The sequence below is a fragment of the Camponotus floridanus genome, unplaced genomic scaffold (genome assembly GCF_003227725.1).
Source record: "Camponotus floridanus strain SB8 unplaced genomic scaffold, Cflo_v7.5 scaffold13, whole genome shotgun sequence".
Lineage (NCBI taxonomy): Eukaryota > Metazoa > Arthropoda > Insecta > Hymenoptera > Formicidae > Camponotus > Camponotus floridanus.
In genome coordinates, this window is record NW_020229248.1 from 1,768,274 (window position 1) to 1,789,337 (window position 21,064).

Sequence of the window (21,064 nt, forward strand, 5' to 3'; positions counted from 1 at the left end):
TGATGCTCCGAAAAGTGTCGATGAAAGGGACTTTTATCGCAGTTCCATACGTTCTTGATAGTTTCCGCGTGTAAAATAATTAACTTGCGATATACGTGCATATATATATATATATATATATATATATATATATACACATGTAATGTATGTGTTTAGGACACTTAAATAATATCTTGATTTTTATCCTATCGTTGAATTTTGCACGATCACCAATGAAGGCAATCGTATCTCGAATAAATTCTATATTTGCCTTATCATAAAAATCGATAAGATAAATTCGAAATTCAATACTTAATTGTAGATTACTCAAATTTAACATTAATTTTTATATTTAAATATTTACGACATTTATAATCACATCAATTTTTCTAATAGAAATTCGTCGATAGTACATAAGCATTATTTTATTATTATAAGCTAATTGATTATAATTTATTGATCGTACTTGCGAGATTCATTATACGCGAGGTGCAAATGAAATGGAGATTGAGAACTGTGTTTAAGATCGTCCTAATAACGATCGCTAGACGACAACTCTCATTATCGTTACGAGCGAACGATGAAAATTAGCATATACTCTGCATTCTCCTACTTCCTCTTTTCTCGCATCGCTAAGCATACGCATTCATTGGAACAGATTCACGTTCTTCTTTTCTTCTCGCGTACTAGTATAACGAGATTGATATTCCGATCGCGAGCAGCCATTTCTCGCGCTTCCTATACTGTTGTTTAATCGATCAGTCGAACGTACTGAACGGGAGAATCTTATCGCCATATCTCTCGTATGGTTAATCGCTCACAAAACTCTCTATGTTCGATTTATGTCAAATTCAATGATTGCAAATCGCTTGAGGTTGCATTCAATTCGCTCACAGAAATTGCATCTCTTTAATAGTGTCACAATAACACAGATGAATGATATAGCATAAATAAAAAATATATTTTATATCAGAGAAATATATTCTTTAATTACTGTTTATTCTAATTTTTTTATATGCATAACATAGATGTAATGCTAAATTATAATTTAAATTAAGGAAAAATAAATATTAAAGTAATAAAGAGTAAGATAATAATATATTAAAATAAGTAAAATTCAAATAATAATTGCTATATATTATATGTAATATAAATGGATGCAATGACCAGAAAATATCTTTATATTTTAACTTTTTGCATTTCTTATTGATTAATATTTTTATTAATTTACATTAACGGTTTCAATTTATATGTGCTTCTCGTGTCTTTTTATCGCTTTTTCATTTCATGTTTGGAACGATCGTCGATTAACTCTGTTTCGGTCAAGTGATTCTGTAATTTCTTACTTTTCTGGGTCGAGAATTGCTATCATAAGTCTTTTCTGTATTCAATAATACTCGTGTCTCTTTCTCTTTTTCTCTTTTTCTGTATATTACAGACAAATTGCAACACATATACATGCACATATGCAAATGCAAAATGTAATGTGGTTTCCTTATAATATAGCTCATTATTTTTTATTCTACGCAATCTCGTATTTATGAGTACTACATTTGAATAGTTCCGCATCTATCTCTTTGCACCTCTCCTTCATAAATATAATTTCAGTCAGGAAACATAATATTTCAATCAGACAGAAATAATTTAAATCAGGATTTACGGAAAATATTTCAATAATCTCTTACATTATATAAAATTTTTTCTAAAATATCAAGATATTTAGTATTAAATGAAATTACGAATTAGATAATGTTATTGATAATATTTATATTGAAAATATTTCACAAATATTGAAATTATTTGATAATAATATTAAGTACACATTAAAAAATAAGATTTAATAAAATTGAATATTATATATAATTTAAAATTTTTGTTGTGTAATCAATTCGTTAATAAAATTGTACTAGTGTTATACAATCTTGAATCAAAACAGACTCAAGAGAAAGCTTTTTAATACGTATGTCGCTTTTTTCTCAAATATCTACTATTTGATGAATTATTCGATTTTTCTGTTGCCATAATTACGAGCTGTTAATTACAATTGTTTTTCAATTGCATTCTTCTTTCTCATTTTCGTAATTCTTCAAGTATACGATTAGATTAGTCGGAATTCGCTAAACTCGGCTCGGAATCGAGTCGTGCCTTATTAAGAAAGAACAATACCGATATCTCTTATTGCGTCACTGACACGAAGTCGTTCGCAGTATTAATTAAAAGTCATGCTAATGCGCAAAACTGAATTGATAGAATCAGATTTGATTAAGCTCGATCAAAATCTCTTCGTATTCAACAACATTCGCAATCTTACCGTACGTACATACGTACAACATTCTGCTTCTACCACTTGAATACGGTGCTGTTTAATCGTTGCATTGTTCATTCGTTTGTATTAACCGCTCAGCAGCCCGAATTAAACGCCTCGTCCACAATGTATGTACATAACGAGCGGCGATCGCCGCTATCACGCTTCGCGATCTACCATTTACTTTCTTTATACATATATACATATGTGTCTCAAGGGCAGATACAGGTGCAAATGCAACATACAACGCTTCCCTAGAAAATCTCTCTTTGTGTTCTCTCGGTGTCTCTATTAAATCACGCGAATCTCTCACTTTCATCAGCCATCTCTTTAAATGTATGAGATTAACTGCAACATTTATATATCGCAAAAAAAATCTGACTTCTATAAAAAAGCTGTTTATGTAAAATGATTGACGCAATTATACATGTATATATTTTTCAATATTTTTAAGATACATATGTTCACTAGCGGATGCTGACATCGATAATGGGGAGAGGGGTGTTTCTGCAAAATTATTTGATTTAATATTTTGGGTTTCATGCTTAGCTTTATTTTTTTTACGTATATATTTTAAGCGAATTCAGCAAAATTAATTTCTTTTAATTGCGGGGGGGAGAGTTAACTCTAATCCTCCCTCCCCCCCAGGATCCGCCAGTACATATGTTGCGTTGTACGTGATAGAATAAAAGAGCTCTCGTAAATCAATGGAACGCAGAAAAATATCGCGACGATGACGTTTGACGTATAAATCAAAAGAACTCGCGACACGATTTTCTTTTTCATAAGTCATAGTAATACAATATCTCGGATAACTTTCTCACGGTGCGCCATCACGTCGCTTCTCTCACTGTCCTCTCCGTGATCTCTCGGTTTCTTCTCCACCGCGTTTAATTTCTCCAAATCACGGACGCGAGTCTCGCGAACGCCTTCGATTTCTCGGCGATGATGAGAAGTATCGGAAAGCTGAATCTCTCTCGTATGTTCACTTTCCATGTTTTCTCTCTTTCTCTCTGTCTCGAAATGATTATCGTCATCGACAAAGCGACGAGAGAACAAACGACTCCGTTTTTCTTTTTCCCCTCCTTTTCCCGCTCTCCGCTATCTCGATCTCCGGCAAATATATGCGGCGAGCGGATTTTCATTCCGCAAAAGTGCGGGAGATTCCGGCGAAAATGTAAATCATCAACCGCAGTGATGTTTCGCGTCGTTATCGCGATCGCGCGTTCTGCAAGAGAGTCAGTCACTTTCTTCCTGCGGATACGTCTCGCGTGAAATACACTCGTTGTTTATGCGCCGGAAAGGCTAACAAACCGGCCGGACCGCGTGTGAATTGAAAATCTACCGGTCGGTTACGTTAAGCGGCTGCTTAAACGCGAGATTTTACGATTCGCCTTCGTTCAATAATCTGCGTGATTCAATCTGCGAGAAGCTTGAACTCTCGTATAATAAATCTGATGTAATTCAAGCTTTCTACTCTTTTTCTCTAATTTTAATGAATCTGATATATTTCTATAATTTCTATGTTTGTGAATAAAGAATAATATATATTTTATTTTTATATATTTTTGTAGGAAAATATTATATAACATTTTAGTGAAATATTATACGAAAGTTTTGTTATATTAATTATATTTTCTTGCAAAATTTTCGAAATTAAGAAAAATTTTTTCTAAAATATAAGATATATTTATTTCTTATCAACAATATTATATGATAATTTATCTGTTATTGATTGCTCTCCCTAAATTAATATTTTATATATAGATTGCATTAAAATTTTTGAGATTAAATCATTTTTAAAGATTAAAAATCATGCTATTATAGGATGACCTTTCATTAAACAATATAATTATATAATTATATATTTCTGGAAAGAAATTTATGAAACATGCATACGTTTCTCGAAGATTTAAATATATAACTATGCAGATAAGCTTATTCGACATTGATATATGTGTGTGATTCGGCAAATGTATGTATTTTATCGCATCCACGGTACATCAAAGATATGCATGATACGTTATCAAAGTAAGACTGATTTTCTGAATAGAAATAATCTCTATTCGAATAGGTTATTTTTAATCGCGGCTTTATCATAAATTCAATATTTATATTGCAGATCAATTTTAACTAAAAATATGAATTTTTTTACTATAAATATTATAATATAAAGAGTTTTTAAAATTTAAGATTTAAAGCAAGAATTAGAAGAAGCATTGTCAAGTTAATACATGAAACTTTCGAAAACAATTTTATATAATATTAATTAGTTTTAAAATTTTTATTATTGCATATTATTAATTTTAACATGCAATAAACATATATAATCCTATCAAATTAATTAAAGTAAAAGAATTATGAATTAGATGGGAATATTTTACGAAAGTAACCATCTTGATGTATATACATATGTTATATAAAAATAGAGATAATAAAACATGTCTTCCAGCGCGATTCGAAAAAACTCTAACGTGGACAAATCGAAATAAAAGGGAAATATATAGAAAGTTTCACAGAAAATAAGTAAAGAGATTGTCGGGTTTATTAATGTCGCTCTAATTTTGGTCGGTTAGGGAGCGCGGTTAAATCGTTGATTGCGAAATGCATCGTGAGAACTAGGTGGACCTTAATCCGCATGTCACTTAGGAGCAAGTTCTCTTTCTTTCGAAACGGGTTTCTCGGAACGTGTTAGAAACGTGACCGTGTCTCTATGAAAAGAGGAAAAGGACATGTCTGTATGGCGTAAGGATGTAATCTCATCGTTTTGCTTGCGCATAAATTATTATTACGATTGTATTTTCAGACGCGCGTTACATTAGTAAAACCCACGGCAACCCACAATTTCCGGTGGAAGCTGATTGAGCCTCGATAATTTGCATAATTTTTAAAGAAAGTTTTATATTTAACATCGTATAATTATATAATTTCTAAGGAGAAAAAAGTGTTGGTACATTTTCTTAAATTTGAATGTCGATTTAATCGGCATTTACAATAATAATAACTCTATGACACTCATATATAACTGTAATATAATAATTACAAAAGTTAAAATAAGTACATATAATAATAATAATAATAATAATAACAACTTTTTTTACTCATTTTTAAATATATCTGTGATATAGATTCTGCGGATTAAAAATCTGAGTTTTTTTTTCGCTTTTAACGTGCGTTTGTTTCACGACCTCTCGGCGCAATTGACCCGAAAAGCTGCATTTCCCGCTTCTATTTTACTGTTGTTCCTTCCCTTTTTCTGTCTGTCCCTCTCTGATTTCGTATCAGCTACCTTTTACAATGCCGCGGAAACACGAGCGTGGCTTTCGCGCGTGTCGTGCTAGATTTCCAACATCCTTTTCTCTGTGACGCAAAATTGCGCGCACAATTCGTCGGACGCACATGATTCACTTCGCGATATTTGTATATATCGGTGAAATAGAGAAAGGAAAAAAAAAGAATGAAAATTGAGTCGAAGAAATTGTTCAATTCTTATCCTCGCATGATTGCATTCTTGTTTCGCTGGCTAACTCGCGGGAAAACATAGCGATAAATAACGGCAGACAAAGTTATTATACGTCTCTTAATGCTTTTATTCCTGTCCGAATAAATAATGCCCGAATAATCTCGCTCTACGTGCGACTTTCACGCGTTTGTTGTTTAAAAAATTCAGTATCACAATCGCGCGATGAGATCTCTCGCGTTCGCCGACTCGTGTGGCTCGCAATTACTTCTAACGATGCACAGGCAGCGAGAGAGCATATATCTACCTGAACATTATTATTATCTCGCGCACGTTTTCTGCAAATAATAACGCATTTGTGCAATTAATAATGCATCTTATTCGAGGCGCGGCCCGCATCCGTCAAGTGCATTTGCAACTGTTGCAACTGCGCGAGGTGCTGCTGCGGCCGCAAATTGCAACCGCGATTGCACGGAGAAACCGAGTTCTCCAAGTGGATTTGACATGGAAATAGAGGTCTCGATCAAGTTGGTGAACGACGGGAAAAGTTATAAACTCGTTAGAGCATAAAATAGCTTCTTCGTCTTTTATCTCTTTCGGCAAAGTTGAGCTTAAGCTTCAAAAATCAATTTAATATTAGATTATTTACACTTGCGAATAATTAGGAAACATTTTTAAATGGTTTTAATTTTCAAAAACTTTTTTTTAATCAAAATAACTACATTTTAAAAACATTGGCTGACATTTGACAGAATCAAGAATTTTAAAAATTAAAATACGTTCTCTCTATCTATCTATCTCTCTCTATTTTCCTTTCTAATATATCCAACAATAAAACAATGAAACATTTTAAAATAATATATAAATTCAATATTACCAATATTACCAAGTAAAAGTATTGATGTTTAAAGAAGGAATAGACATTGAATTACGCAATTGCCATAATTATTGATTGCAACATGTAAAAGGTTCTGCCTTGTTTAATCCGTTTCCTTGAAGTTATCGACTCTACTTTCTCTCGACTGCGTAAAAAATTATTGTATTCCGCAATATCCGTTATGACATGTACAGGCGTTTATCCCTGCTTAGAACGTAAATCGGTAACTAAATATATACTTATTGAGAAATAGATGTGACCAGATTTACAGAATATGATAATAAATAGCTTGATTATATTTATCTATTCATATATATATCTAGCCACGGTATAATTAATCTAAGAATATATTAGACTATTTCACATTCTCTTTATCTACATATTAAATTAGCATTATTATCAATTAGTCTTGTAGATTACTTAAACCAGATTCTTTCGTAGATCGAAATTTTATATTTTTTATAAGCAGTACACATTGTCTGAATACATGCTTTTTAAAGACTTTATATTTTAAAATTTTATTTATGAAAATTTTATTTATGAAATTTTTGTTTATGAATATGATAATGTAAACGATATTATCACGTAATTATATCTTTATATGTAAAATGATTATTAATTTTTAAAGAACAATTAAATTTTCGATTCGTAAGAGATAAAAACACACAATTGCGAAAACAAAGTTTAATTAAAGCGAGCTTATTGTTTCAAAAGCAGAGCTATTCGAAGTGTAACTGACATTATAACGAGGTCGAAGCAATATTTTGATTTCTCTTTGTATCACGTAGCGCGATGTTATAACAAACGTGAAGCGTACAGCATGGTGTTCAACGATTGCGCGAGAAGAATCACGGTGGTGATTGAGCAAATATCGTGGGCGATTTACGTGGGCCGACTCCTTGATCCGAAACGGTACGTCGTCCATCTTCAAGTACGAAATCGGCGAAGAATGAAGAAATTGAAATTTGACTTCTTCTCACGCTTACGCCCTCTTAAATCAAAGATGCCACGCGCAAAATTTGCTTAATCAGCATTTAAAAAACAATCACAATTAAAAAAATGTTTAACTGACTTATTTACATGATCGACGGACTCTTTAATTAATTATACGCATTGGAAATTTTGAAGTTAATTAGCGATACTTTATGTAAATTTCATAAAGTCGATAGCTCATATGAAGGAGGAGAAAGAGAGGAGGAAGAGACGAAGAGAAAGAGAGAGAGGAGGGAGGGAGGGAAAAGACAGTTATTTATAGAATTTTTGAGGTCAGCGGGAACTGCTTGATCTCGTCGAGATCGACATACAATTTGACTTATGATCGCGATAAAAAACAACGCGGCGCGAGAAAGAGAGAGACGATTGCGTGGGAAGCGATCGGGATCGCGCGGATTCTTGTAGATCGAGGAAACGAGGACGAGGTGCTGCTGGATTAGCTTAGCCTGTGTGAAGTTCTGTGAAAGGGTGCGTGTTAATTGCGAAAAGCAGGTAGCGGTTGGCGTTGATATTTATTAATGCGGTTTGATTAACCGTCGTTTGATTGTTTTTCTAGTTCATCTCGAATCAGTCCCGCATAGCATCTTAGCATTCAGAACAATTGAACAATTTTATTGACGTTCAAACGAAAAATTCAATTAGGATGGAAAATTAATTTACGATACGTACGGTAGTACGGATTCATGCCAATCCGAGAACAGGTGATTTTACATTCCTTCGAAGACACATGTGGAAAATTGAATTCTCGAGTGGAGAGTTAATTGAAATTACGAATGAAATCTTAAGAGTTACGGATTTGGCATAAATACGTAGAAATTAGAAAATTGATGTGACGTCATTTTTATCGAGGAACGTGTAGAAAGTTATTATTGGTACTCAAATATACCGCTGATCATTAAAATTGCAAAACTATATATATGCATTTATATAATATTGCAATGTATAAATATATTATAGAATTAATCAAATTAGATACGAATTAAATTAATGTAGAAAGTTTTATCGACGCTGAAACGGGATTTTAATCGGAAAAAATGTAAACTCAATACTTAAAGTGTGTCTACACCTTTATAATATAATTAACTGGTTAAACGTCATATTCTACTTGATATGTAGAAAATTTAATCGTCACGCGCGATTGGAAAATTAGTCGATTAATTATAAATTATGATCTAAGAACGTGAAAATTTCAACTTCAATATAAAATATTACAGTAATTAGGAAATTCCATGATAGATATTTTATATAAAATATAATTGACTGTAAAATTAATTTAATTATTATTTTAATTTCACAGTAAATTTAAATGACATTTGATTAAAAATTAATTATTACGAATAAAGAAAATGAGAGATTCCGGTCCGATATGAATTTTGATAATTAAAGGACAATCATGATATCACACCATTTTGACAACACACGTGTTTCCAGCAGTTTTTGACAGCTTTGTATGAATCACAGAGGATAAATCTATCACGTGCACGTGTAAGTGCATGAAGAGAGCCCACTGCGATATCTAATTACACATTCCGTCATCATGGTGGTGTCGCATCGCGAGCCTAACATATCATCGAACATACGGGCGATAATCGAGCAACTGAACTTGAACCCGGTGGAGAGGAGACGGTTGATCGATAAGACCAGGCAGGAAGGTAATGCACGATGCAAAAACTTCCCGGACGATATAGTAACGGTAGAGTCGCAAGCACCAAAGATCAGCATCGGCGTTTATGGCTGTAAAGATCGAAGTACCGAATTCAGAGTGCCAGATCGTCCGATTACAGTGCGTAAGATCGAGATCGAGCGATCGAGATCGAAGGTAGACACGCGACAGAGGCTCCCGACGCAAAAAAAAGAAGCGCCTCTTGTATGCCAGGTGAAAATAAAAGCACCTTCCACGCAAGTAGAGAGAGAAGTGAGGATGGAACGTGTAACCACAAACGAGGTAAATCGATGATAATCGCGATCGAAACTCGTTGTACTCTTGTAGAGAGATAATTGCAATTTATTACTAATCGCAATTTATTTTAAATTTAACATTTACACGGTTGTATCTAATTTATTCGTTGTTTTATTTACAATATTTATATCATCGGATATTTAAATCCTCGATACTAGGAATTTTGCTAAACATATATTTACATCAATATCTATATTTATCTATGTGTGTCTATTTATCTCAGTGTAGATACTTGATATTATATGAAAAATGTTTCTTAATCAAAAGTACATTATATATGTGAAGTGTTGCATTTAACATTAACAAGTGTCATATTATATATACAATATTATATATACAATTATAAAATAATATATTATAAAATATTTACAATTATAAAATAATATATAATATTATATGTACAATTATTAAATTTTTATTAACATTATATCACGAATTATCAATTTATCAAATCGGGATTGCGTAAACTAGGAACATCTTAGATTTTTTAATATTCCAAAAAATTTTATTAAACGCGTCTCTTTAATTACATCGAACGCAAACGAAGATATATGATCATGTACAAATATGAAAATGCGGATATTTAATTTGAGATATATAAATCACTCAAGGGCAAGTTCGAGTGTCGGTCGATAGTGACTATTGGACCCTTTCAAAATGATACGGTTCTTACCAAGGATGATAACCGAACGAGATCGACGACGATGCCAGTGTCGACGAAGATCGTCCCAACAGGTCATAAAATCATCAAGAGAGAGCATACTACTCGAATCGACTCCTGCACGATCGAGGTAATCGATCGAATGATAAATAGCGAGATTTCCACTGCGTGATAAGCACGTGTCATTTATATGACATAATTATTACGCACGACTAGTATAACAATTATATAATCGATGTGTACGATCTATCTGCCTAAGGACAAAATCGTAGACGCATCAGCAGTATCGATGAGACCATTGTACAAAATTGAAGATTGTCTCACAATCAGATCGAAGAAGCTAGATACGTCGACAAATATCAGAATTTCTCGAGCTACGAAGGAACAGATGATTGCGAAGGAACAGACTCGCGTCGAGGACACGGTCGAGGTAATCGATCAATTAATATTAACGCGATCCCTTAAATATAACGGGACGAATCAAATATAATTTATTTCAGAAAATTATAATATATTAATTAAATATATATTTATTAGATTAATTTCTGTTTCATATTTTTCTGAAATGAGATTTTTCAAAACATTTTTTGTAAAAAAACTAAAGAAAGAAGTTTCAATAATTTATATTAAAAGAGATTACGCTATTATTTATATTATATACATATAATTAATATAAAATAATTATTTGTTGTATATAATATAAAATAGGATTTATTAACGCTATTATTTATATTATATACATATAATTAATATAAAATAATTATTTGTTGTATATAATATAAAATAGGATTTATTATATTTTTTTATGTTGTTAAAAATCATTAAAATCATAAAATAAGAATTATTATATATATTGTTTGTGTATAATATATAAATAATTTTTATATTATTTTTATATTATTTTTATATTTTCTTATATGTGTATATTTTATTTTAATCTGTAATTATGTAACATTTTGAGATATTATACAAGACTCAATGTTCAGCGTACAAACGACTTTAACGGGAAATTAGCGTTCACGTTCGTGTCTCATTACCGTCTTGTGCTACGCTTGTGTGACGATCGAATCGCGTGAATCGCGCGATCGCCCGTGCAATTACGCTGGTTAAGAGAGGACGGTTGATTCGAGAGTTCACCTATATCTCCCTTCCTCCCGCATTATCACGCTTCTTCCCCTCGCGCGATAGTTTTCGCATTCGGGGCCGAAAGCAAGCGGCGACGCACCTGCGACCGGTTCCAAAGCCGATCGCGGTTAAGTGGCCGCGACTCGACTCTCGCACGGTGGTCAATACCGTTAGAGAACGACCGAGCAACTTGCCTCGCTCTTTCTCTCTGCCTGTTCGTTGAGAATAACGCCGGTAACGGCGTCTGGAATTACGTTACACCGCATCGCGCGCCAAGTCTCTATCTCATCGCATATGAGGTAGATCGGTCAATAAATCGAAAATGATGAGGTTCAAAGGTCTCCAGAGAAAGAGAGGGAGAGTTGGAAGGTGTCTCTCGATACTGTCAGAAAATCATCAAAATTATCAGGATATATTTCAACAACAAATAAATTAGATTAAAATAAGTAGGTTTTTCGATATTAACAGAATATCATGTGACAAAGCAAAGCAAGTATGTACGAATCAAAATCAAAATTTTTTAAATAATAGAGATGAATGTGTATACATATATTAGTTCAGGCTCATTAAGTCTAGACTTTGTTGGATTTTAGCTCGAATGAAATATTAACAAGTTTTATTTTTTTTATATTAATTGTTTAAATTATGTAATAATTTATAATATAATAAAATTTATAATTAATTATTATTAATATATTATTAATAATATAATATAATATATAATATATATATATATATATATATATATAATTATAATATAATATAATAATATATATATATATAATTATAATAATATAATATATAATTAATATATTAATAATAATATATAAATTAATTATAATATAAAATATATATATTAATTATAATATATAATATATAATTAATTACAATTAATTATAAATATAATATTATTATTAAACACATATATATTCTATAAGAAATTAGAAAATTTTCAGGTATCTTCGAGCGATTTATGAGTTCTCAAAAATCAGAACGTGCAAGAAATCGTGAATTAAGATTCGTTGGCATTGCATGATACATAATTAAGTCGATTAGATAATAAAAGCCATTTTCTTACGCAGATTACGAGATCAACGAAAGATACGGTCGATCGAACTGTTCTAGTGGCCAAGGAAGATTTACGTAAGTTTCATAAAAAACGTTATTCACACGGTGTCATTGCTTTACAACACTTTAAATTACACAACTAATTTACGTAATTTACACAATCTTGCCTATCTATAGTTATTTAATTATTATTTAATTCAACTTTGCCAAAAAATAAGAATTATTTTTCTGAATATATTTCTCTCAGGAATGATATCCAGGATTAAATTTAAGTTCGTAATGTTCAATCGCTCTAAATATTACTAAATAATCTGCTAATCTTTACTTTGCATATATTATTTGTAACTCGATATTTATAAATTATTACTATATATTACTATATATCAAGTACACAAGTCATATGCATTACTTTCTAGTAAATATCGCTTATATATGTAAATAAGAAATTTTTATCTATTAATATTTTATATGATAAAAATTATACTTCCGATTAATATGATTTCTCTATTGTTTATAAAAATCTCCGAATTATGAGTAGATGGAAAAAATCCGATATAAGAGACTCTTTAATGACATCTTGCAGTCTTTACTCTTATTATTAGAAAAAACAAGCATTATTAGAATAAGCAAGTCTTTTTGTATTCCTAATTTCAATCTGTTGTTATATAAACAATATTTACCACATATGTATCTATATGTTATATATTATATTTCGAATATTTCTCAATAATTTCTCAGCTAATGCTATTTTTTCCTTTATTTATAACAGCACAATTGGAAAGCGCGAGCTTGAATCACACGGCAGCGCATCATAGGATTTCTGTACGTCCGAAGAACCGACGTCCACCACGTCGTACAGTATCGACGACAACGCCATCGTCTGATGTCGGCGTTTCCAACTCACCATCGATACCACCGACTATTGCCGAAGATTCCGTAGATAGTTTGGAACAACAAAAACAGGAGCAGCCTCAATCGACGATCAACAATAATAATATGTCATCGACAGAACCACCACCCAAGACTGTTGGCGTGATCAGAAAGTCATCGAGCCGACTGTCTCGCAACTCCGACATCTTTGAGGAATTAGAATCGAAGCTGTCGAGGAAGACAAGTGCAACCTCATTATCTCCAGACAGCCTGGACGTCACAACGATATCACAGAGCAGCGCAGAAATGGCCACCGCTGTCGAGGAACAGCAGCAGCTGGAGGTCAAATGGATAACTAGAAAACCATCAAACCGGATATCCAAAGGCTCCGATGTATTCGAGGAATTGGAGACAAAACTGCCGCGCAGAAGATCTTCATCGAATCGATTGTCCAAATCGCCGGACAGTCTGGATTCGGCTCCCGGTTGTTGGTTCTCCAAGTCCACCGAAGAGGCCTTCGACAAATTAGGGGAGTATGAGGAAATTGCGAAACCGGTAACCTCAGCCAGGCGATCGTTACTGAATCCGATCTCGAAGTTCACCGATCGCGTCTCCAAATCATCGGATAGTTTAGAGGCAATCGAACCATTGATAAGCGACGATTCAATCGAACGACGACGAAACAGCTTTGATTCCCGAGCGCGTAAAAGCTCGAAGATAATATCTAAATCGTCGGAGGACTTTGATATACTTGAACAAAACAGTTGCATTGAAGAAGACATCGGTCAGGAATTGCAAAAGAGGAGTAGCGCGTCCGATATTAACCTGTCGCGCAACCGAAGACTGTCGAAGAGTATTTCTAAATCGTCTGAAAGCTTTGAGAGGATCGACATGAACGATATGAAAGATGACGTCGATGTAGAAATACTATTGGAAGATGATGGGCCGAAAACAGGTGGCAGACGGTCGACTAAGAGGATGTCCTCGGAAAGCTCAGATAATCTAGACGTAGAAGATAGGCTAGAGAATAGAAGAATCAGAAGGACACCCAAAAGAATGCCGAGCACCAGTATAGTAGATATGATAGTTTCTGGAGACGATCACGAGAGAGAGAGGCGACCGACTCCTACTAGGAAACCGTCAAGACTTCAAAAATCTTCGGAAAGTTCAGAACTGGGTAGTACAGATACTCTGGATTCAGAAAGAAGAAACAAATCGTCGGAGAGCACTGAAACGCTGGACAGCCTGGAAAAGGATTTGGAACAAGATAGAAAAGACGAAGAGATTACGGATAATGTGGTGGACAAGCGTGAAAAAAATGTAAGATATATGATTAGAGGAGATGCAATATATAAGGATATATGTATTAAATTACTAGATTAATTTTTATTTATTCTTTTGATGTTTTCCTAAAAATATTTTCTTAATAACAAAAAAATATATCCTAATAATTTCTTTCAGGATTCTTGGTCCAGCAGAAACGCGGCAGTATCTGATTCCGATCAAGCATCGATGGGGGATGACACTGAGGACTCCAAGTCGCTTATTTCTGCCGATAACAAATACTATTGGCGCCAATCCTCTGAACCAGTATCTAAGGAGAACTTGGGTATTCAACAATTATTAGCTATTACGATAATGACCAGGATGGCCGATAATGGAAACAATCAACGCGGATCCGTCATGTACCCGAAGAAACGGCAGCAGATGAGCACATCACAACCGACATCACCGGTAGCCAAGCAGGAAGACACGAAGATACTGTTCGATAACTTGCTAGTGAACAGCAAAAATGATGAGGATCTTCAGAATATGCTCAACGGAAACATATCGGAAGTATCAACCGACACCAAAAGCTTTAAAGAAAAACTGATCATGTTCGAGAAACTCGGGAAATGAATGCGCGATGATAAAACGATGTGAAATCGTTCTCGCAATCCTTTTCTCGATTAGCGGACCACTTTGATGATGGTCAAAGCTTAATGCAAAAATACGGGAAATCTAAAAAGATACACGATCTCGTTTAGTGCTTGATAAATATACAGATATTGTTGTAGAATACATCTTAGTGAAATACATCCTAATAGAACCATTTGGATTACAAGGAGTGGATACAAAAGGAAATCAAAAATTCGATTGCAGATAATTATTTTTCACAGAAACTTTGAATATTCGCAGAGCTATGAAATTTGAATTAAAAAATAATGAAAGATAGGTTCGCGTGCGATAAGTGTAATTGTATGTATAAAAATAGTAAATTAAAATATTACTCTAAATACTGATTTAGAAGGTAAATTTTTGAAGTATCAATAAATATTTGATTTAAATTATGTCTTAATAATTTGCATGTTTTATATGTTAATTCGTGTAAGTATAATGTAACATCGCGGAATCTGTAATTCTTTAAAAATCTTTAAAAATCAAAATAGCGCATTCAAGTCGATAATACTCGGTTCTGCTTCATCACATCGCATGCATTTATCGGGGAACAAAAATATCAGCCCGGCGACAATTTTCTCAATTCTCGCGGTCGTGTTCTTTTTACACGATTAATATTTTGTTGAGATTATATCTGATCGTGCATTAATGCTCATTATAAAGGAACATATTCGCATATGTATGTACATTTTCGTAAAAAGCTTTAGCGTTTACTCGCAAGTAATTGTACAATAGTTTAGCAGTGATATGATTCTCGGCATGTGACCGCATTTATAAATATCGTGTATTATCTCATATCATGTAAATATGAAAAAAATATGTGTGCGTTATCACTTTATCTGGAAGGTAAAAAAATACATGTATAAAAATGTATCACATATATATAATATACAGGGTGTATTATAATTCACATTCATGAATTAAATAGCACCATGAAAGAAAAATGAATTGAAAATTTATGAAATTATATTTTTCTGCGATGCTTAACGAAGAAGAAATTATTATAAATAATAGTTCAACAAGCATCGTTTTTTAAAGCTAGTATATGTTCGCAAATCGTGCATCGAATAATATACATACATGATACATTCAATTCAGCAAACAATATATACGGAAGCATGTTTGTCTAAAAAACAGCGCTGATTAGACCTTGTTTAATAATTTCACTTTCACATTGAGGAAAGCAGAAAAAATTGTCTCAAAATTTTTCGATTCAATTTTCATTAAGAAATAATGTTTTGTGAGCGCAAATTATAATACACTTTGTATATTAACGTTGATAATTGTAGTAGAGTCGCGGGATATAACGATAGTCTAAGAAATGTTACGTGTGTACAATTGTATTTTTTCGATGCTCGAAAACTGTTTATTCTATATAAAAGTATATATTACTCTTATACAAATTGCCTACGGGTCTAAAACGTATAATTACGTTAAAATAGGCCTATAATTCTCTTGGTCGATAAAATGTCACTAGATATTAAGAGTGATGGTCTCAGTTTAATTTTAAATGCCTCTAGAAGATTGAAAAGAGAAATAATGTATAAAAAGAGAAAAATTGCGATATTTTGTCGATAATTGAAGCAACCCCCGAACTTCTCGTCTTTCTTTCGATGATCCAGAAAGCGATATCAGCGCATATCTTATAATCGCCGAATTTCGCGAAAGAGAAATGATTTTTGTAGCCTTTCAAGTGCCTTACCGAACCAATTGAAGGAACTGAATCGAAGTAGGTATCGTCGGTTATAAAGAACATAAAAATGTTACATCGTCATCCTCCTTTTGCTCTTCTTTAATTATTTAGATGATAAATGTACGTTTTTTCGGATCCCGAAAGTGATGCAAAAACATCGTCTCTTAGAATAATTAGAAAAGAAAAACTGGATTTAACTATCAAGTCTCATTGTAATATTATGTAATAACATACAAGGAATAACAAGATGAATTCTACACGCAGACATACATATGCATATACACGCATTTACACAGAACAAATCTCTTTTCATTGATGTAAATAAAGCTGCCATCACAAATTACAGTTACAACAGAAACCTCTTTCTCTCTTTATTATATATGTATCCCGGTATCGCGCATAGTATGATGTACACTGTTAAAAAATTACAAAATATCCGACTTAAATGTTGAACATATTCTGTACGTATATGTGACTAATCAAACCGTGGAAACGGTATGTAATTTTTTTTCCTGTTTCTTATCGTCTCGAGATATACGTACAAGTATAGTATAAAGTATGTTTCATCACTGGCACTTAGCCGTGATCTCAATTTTATTTTTAGATCACATAAAAACTTCTCCATGTACAAAAAGAGGAATGTAACAGTCAGTTTTAATACAATAGCTTTGCACATAGTAATGATCTCTTTATCGATGTCGGAACAAGATAAGATTTAAGAATTAATTATCTTACAATTATTAATCAACTTTTCGTTCAATACTGAGTCAACGGACTCTTCGGATGCAGTGATGAATAAGTGATCGCGATCGTAACGTTGTAGTTTATATACACAGTAGTGTATTTGAACAAAAAAAGATATACTCTTCTAATTAATACAATATTATTTTTTCATTTCAAAAAAATATTTAAACATTAAATAATCCGTCATGTATTGTATCACATTTGCCAAAAGTTTCTTTCTTTTTTTTATCAATTTCCGACTATAATGTGTGTGTAAATTAACATAATCCAAAGATAAAGTGTATCACATATACACATACATCGGTTTTTATATAATGATTTCCACTAGTTTATAATTTAATGTACATAAATGCGATATAAAAAAAGTGATCGATTTTTTGATCGATCCAATACATGACTAGATTCTAGAAGTTAATAATGTTTCATTCTTATTACAATTTTATCTTGTATTTATATAAAGTACTGATATTAAAGCACTATACACGGTTGACATCTTTTGTGAACTTACACCCATAAATGCTTAAGTAATTTTCACTAACTATGTTATGGAAAAAAAATCGTGTAATGTATTATATATTTCAATTCAGGACGAATCAAAAATTAGAGAAAATATAAAACTTACTAGTTATATTATTACTTGCGACTGCATTGTGGAAATATTTGCGAATTTGTCCAACGTTGCTTTCTCGATCTTTGCAACACGTCTCGCAATCCGCGAAGAGCGTAAGTGCTTGACGATTCACATTGTACGTGCGACTGACCACGTGCGCGCGCTTTTATTGTTTTACTAATGAAGCAATGACTTCATAGTTCATCGTGCTTGTCCGTGGTGTCCGAACTGGGATTGCAGAGTGCTGGAGTGGAGAATTCCATCGCGTATTCGCAACGACTTGGTTCCGTCACCGAGATGAGCTTGTTCTCCGTTCCGCACGACAAGGTGACAATGGTAGAACGTGCCGGACCGTTCCAGCAAGTGAGACCACGATCGTACTTCATTTTGGTGTATTTGTTAGCGGCTGTTCCTACCCAATCATACCAATGACCCAAAGTAACGTCACTACCGCCAGATTTAGATTTCTGTGAGGTTTTACCGAATAAACACAACTTGTAGATGTATTCTAGATCAGTGTATTCGAAGCATTCGCCATCAAGCGACGCGAATTCTTCTTGTGGCCCGTAATCGCGTTCAAGTTTTTCCTCCAGCTGTCTAATCTCTGATTCCAATTCATTGATAGCTTTCACGGTTTCTTGAAAACGTTCACGAGCATTGTTAGCCTCGTCAACGAGTGCTTGTGTTTCTTCGTCATATTGGACTTCTGGTTCCTGTGGTTCATTTTCCTGTTCCTGTTCCTGTTCCTCTTCAGGGACAGTTCCCTCTTCTTCTATGTCGGTAATTTCTCCCTCTTCATCTTCTTCCTTCTCATGATCCGAATCATCCAAAGATTGTTGCTCGTCAGCCTCTTTTTTATTTTCTGCAGCTTTAAACATACCTGCAATTATATAATTGATTCCATAACAAAGTTATAGACTATAGAAAAAAATTAAATTATAATGTTAATTACCTTGCTCCAACATTAAGTAAGGTTTTATGTTTGCCCACGCGGTATCTACAAATTCTTGCAGAGTGACTTCCTTCTTATCAGTGAGAAAATATAGTGCTTCTTCTTCCGACACAGCCCCATCTCTATTTTTATCGAATGTAGCCCTGGTTTGCAATTCTGCCACTGTTACTGTACCACTGGAATCTGAATCTAATATCTTAAAATAATCTTCCGCTTCAGGGGTACTTAATTTCTCTTCTTCCTCTCCAGGACTCTCTTCTGTTGCCGATTGTTGCTCCGGCTCGACGGGTTTATACTTTTCCAATGCCACGCTCTCCCGTTCCTCTGCCTGTGTCTTCAATATCTCCTTCTCCCTCTTCAATAATTCTGCCTCTTGATAGTCCACTCTTAGCTTCGCCAAACGCGATTGATGCTCTGCCTTCATTGTTTTGCCTTTCGCTGCTAACTCCACGCGCAGCTTGTTACCCTCTCGCGCCAACTGTTCCGCCTTCTGCTGCTCCAATCGGGCCTCTCGGCCCAACTCGCTGCAGTTGTTGACACATTCTACCCTGGAAGCATATTCGTCGCTCGTGTCACAACAGTCGCACACGCCGTCGTTGACCCATGACGACGGTATGTAGACCTGTTTATGTCCAACATTGTCGCAGTAGAACCAGCCGTTGGCACACGCTGTCGTCCCGGGCTCATCGCTACCATCCCCGCAGTCGCAGTAATCATCATTGACCCACGTGAAGGGTATTAATTTGCTACCGTCCAGGCATTCGAAGTCGCGGTCCGGACGATATAATGGGTTCTTTATCACCGGTATCCCGCGAATCTGTAAGACCTCTGAACCGGCTACGTGGCCCGGCGTGGCCAAGAAGAGGAGGAGGAGGCTCGCCAACATTGCGAGCATCAGCGATGTCTGACGGTGATTGTCCATCCTCTAGTTCGAGGAGAGGTCTCTTTAAGTCACGTCACTCACTCACGTCGCTCACTCGAGCGAATTACAGGAGCGGGAATCCTTTTCTTTGAGGTTCGAACACGAACCTGACACGACTCACCTGGCACGTTCGTCCTTCTCCTTTGATTGCGCCTAGATAACACAATTAGTGTTACCAACTGTCTAGAGATAGAATGTCCGACAGAGTTTTTTCCACAAACATGTAAAACATATAGACGGAATATTAGCTGCTGATATGAACACACGTATACAGGGAGTTTTAAATATCTTTGTTCTGATTAATTAATCGAACGTTATTCTCTATTCCAAGGAATAAATTTTGAAATGCAATTCATCAAAAAACAATCTAGTAATACAGGTATTAAAAAAACAGTTTAACAATCAAAAATGATTTAGCATCAACGAATCAATATGGAGTGTTGACAAAACAAATGATTTCAGAACCAATCACGTTCGATTGCTATTAAATTTGTAAAATCCAGAGCAATTGAGATTTGATCAATCAGATGCAAAGAAATTTTAATTTACTCACATACCTGGAAATGATCTAATTTCGTAGTAAAACATGTACACATATTAGATGGATCGCTACTTTATCAGTTATTCACTAATTGACAGACTATTGTAACATCATAACCAAAAACATTGACTTCACATGCAATTTATTGAGAGACAAATAATTTACAATTATTTCCAATATCACTGTTTAAAGTGTGATAAATAAAGTCAAAATATTTCCTAGAAGTTGCATATACTGCTATAATTGTTTATCGCTAAATATTTGATGAACAATTTTTTTAGCTCAAATATACATATAACGTAAACAACAGCAGAGATCCATCTTATATACATTTTTTTCTAATTCTGACCTCGATTTTATAAAATA

The 21,064-nt window shown here is 33.7% G+C and overlaps 2 protein-coding genes across 11 annotated transcripts in view; one reads left to right on the forward strand and one right to left on the reverse strand.

Annotated features, from left to right (window-relative positions):
- Nucleotides 1-17,287, forward strand: part of LOC105255069 (microtubule-associated protein futsch) — a 65,619-nt gene extending 48,332 nt beyond the window's left edge. For 4 of the 9 annotated variants that reach the window (XM_025406043.1, XM_025406044.1, XM_025406045.1 and 1 more), the window contains 3 exons: nt 12,443-12,503; nt 13,198-14,618; nt 14,760-17,287. In XM_025406043.1, the coding sequence (XP_025261828.1) occupies nt 12,443-12,503; nt 13,198-14,618; nt 14,760-15,197 (1,920 nt within the window). In that variant the 3' untranslated portion in view covers nt 15,198-17,287. Of the gene's footprint in view, nt 1-7,265; nt 7,534-7,851; nt 8,083-9,045; nt 9,560-10,185; nt 10,366-10,494; nt 10,666-12,442; nt 12,504-13,197; nt 14,619-14,759 lie in introns of those variants that run through there. The other 5 variants (XM_011264141.3, XM_011264140.3, XM_011264139.3 and 2 more) reach the window with 5 other exon arrangements.
- A 192-nt stretch (nt 17,288-17,479) lies between these two features.
- On the reverse strand, nt 17,480-20,329 carry LOC105255070 (glucosidase 2 subunit beta). Of its 2 annotated transcripts, none has more exons than XM_011264145.3 (2): nt 19,236-20,329; nt 17,480-19,151 (listed from the first exon to the last, which is right to left on the reverse strand). In XM_011264145.3, exons 1-2 carry the CDS (start codon nt 20,155-20,157, stop codon nt 18,478-18,480), a joined length of 1,596 nt encoding a protein of 531 aa, XP_011262447.1. In that variant the 5' UTR covers nt 20,158-20,329; the 3' UTR covers nt 17,480-18,477. The 2 variants fall into 2 exon arrangements, with proteins under 2 accessions (XP_011262447.1, XP_011262446.1); XM_011264144.3 differs by having other exon boundaries at nt 17,480-19,163; nt 19,236-20,328.
- Nucleotides 20,330-21,064: the final 735 nt, after the last annotated feature.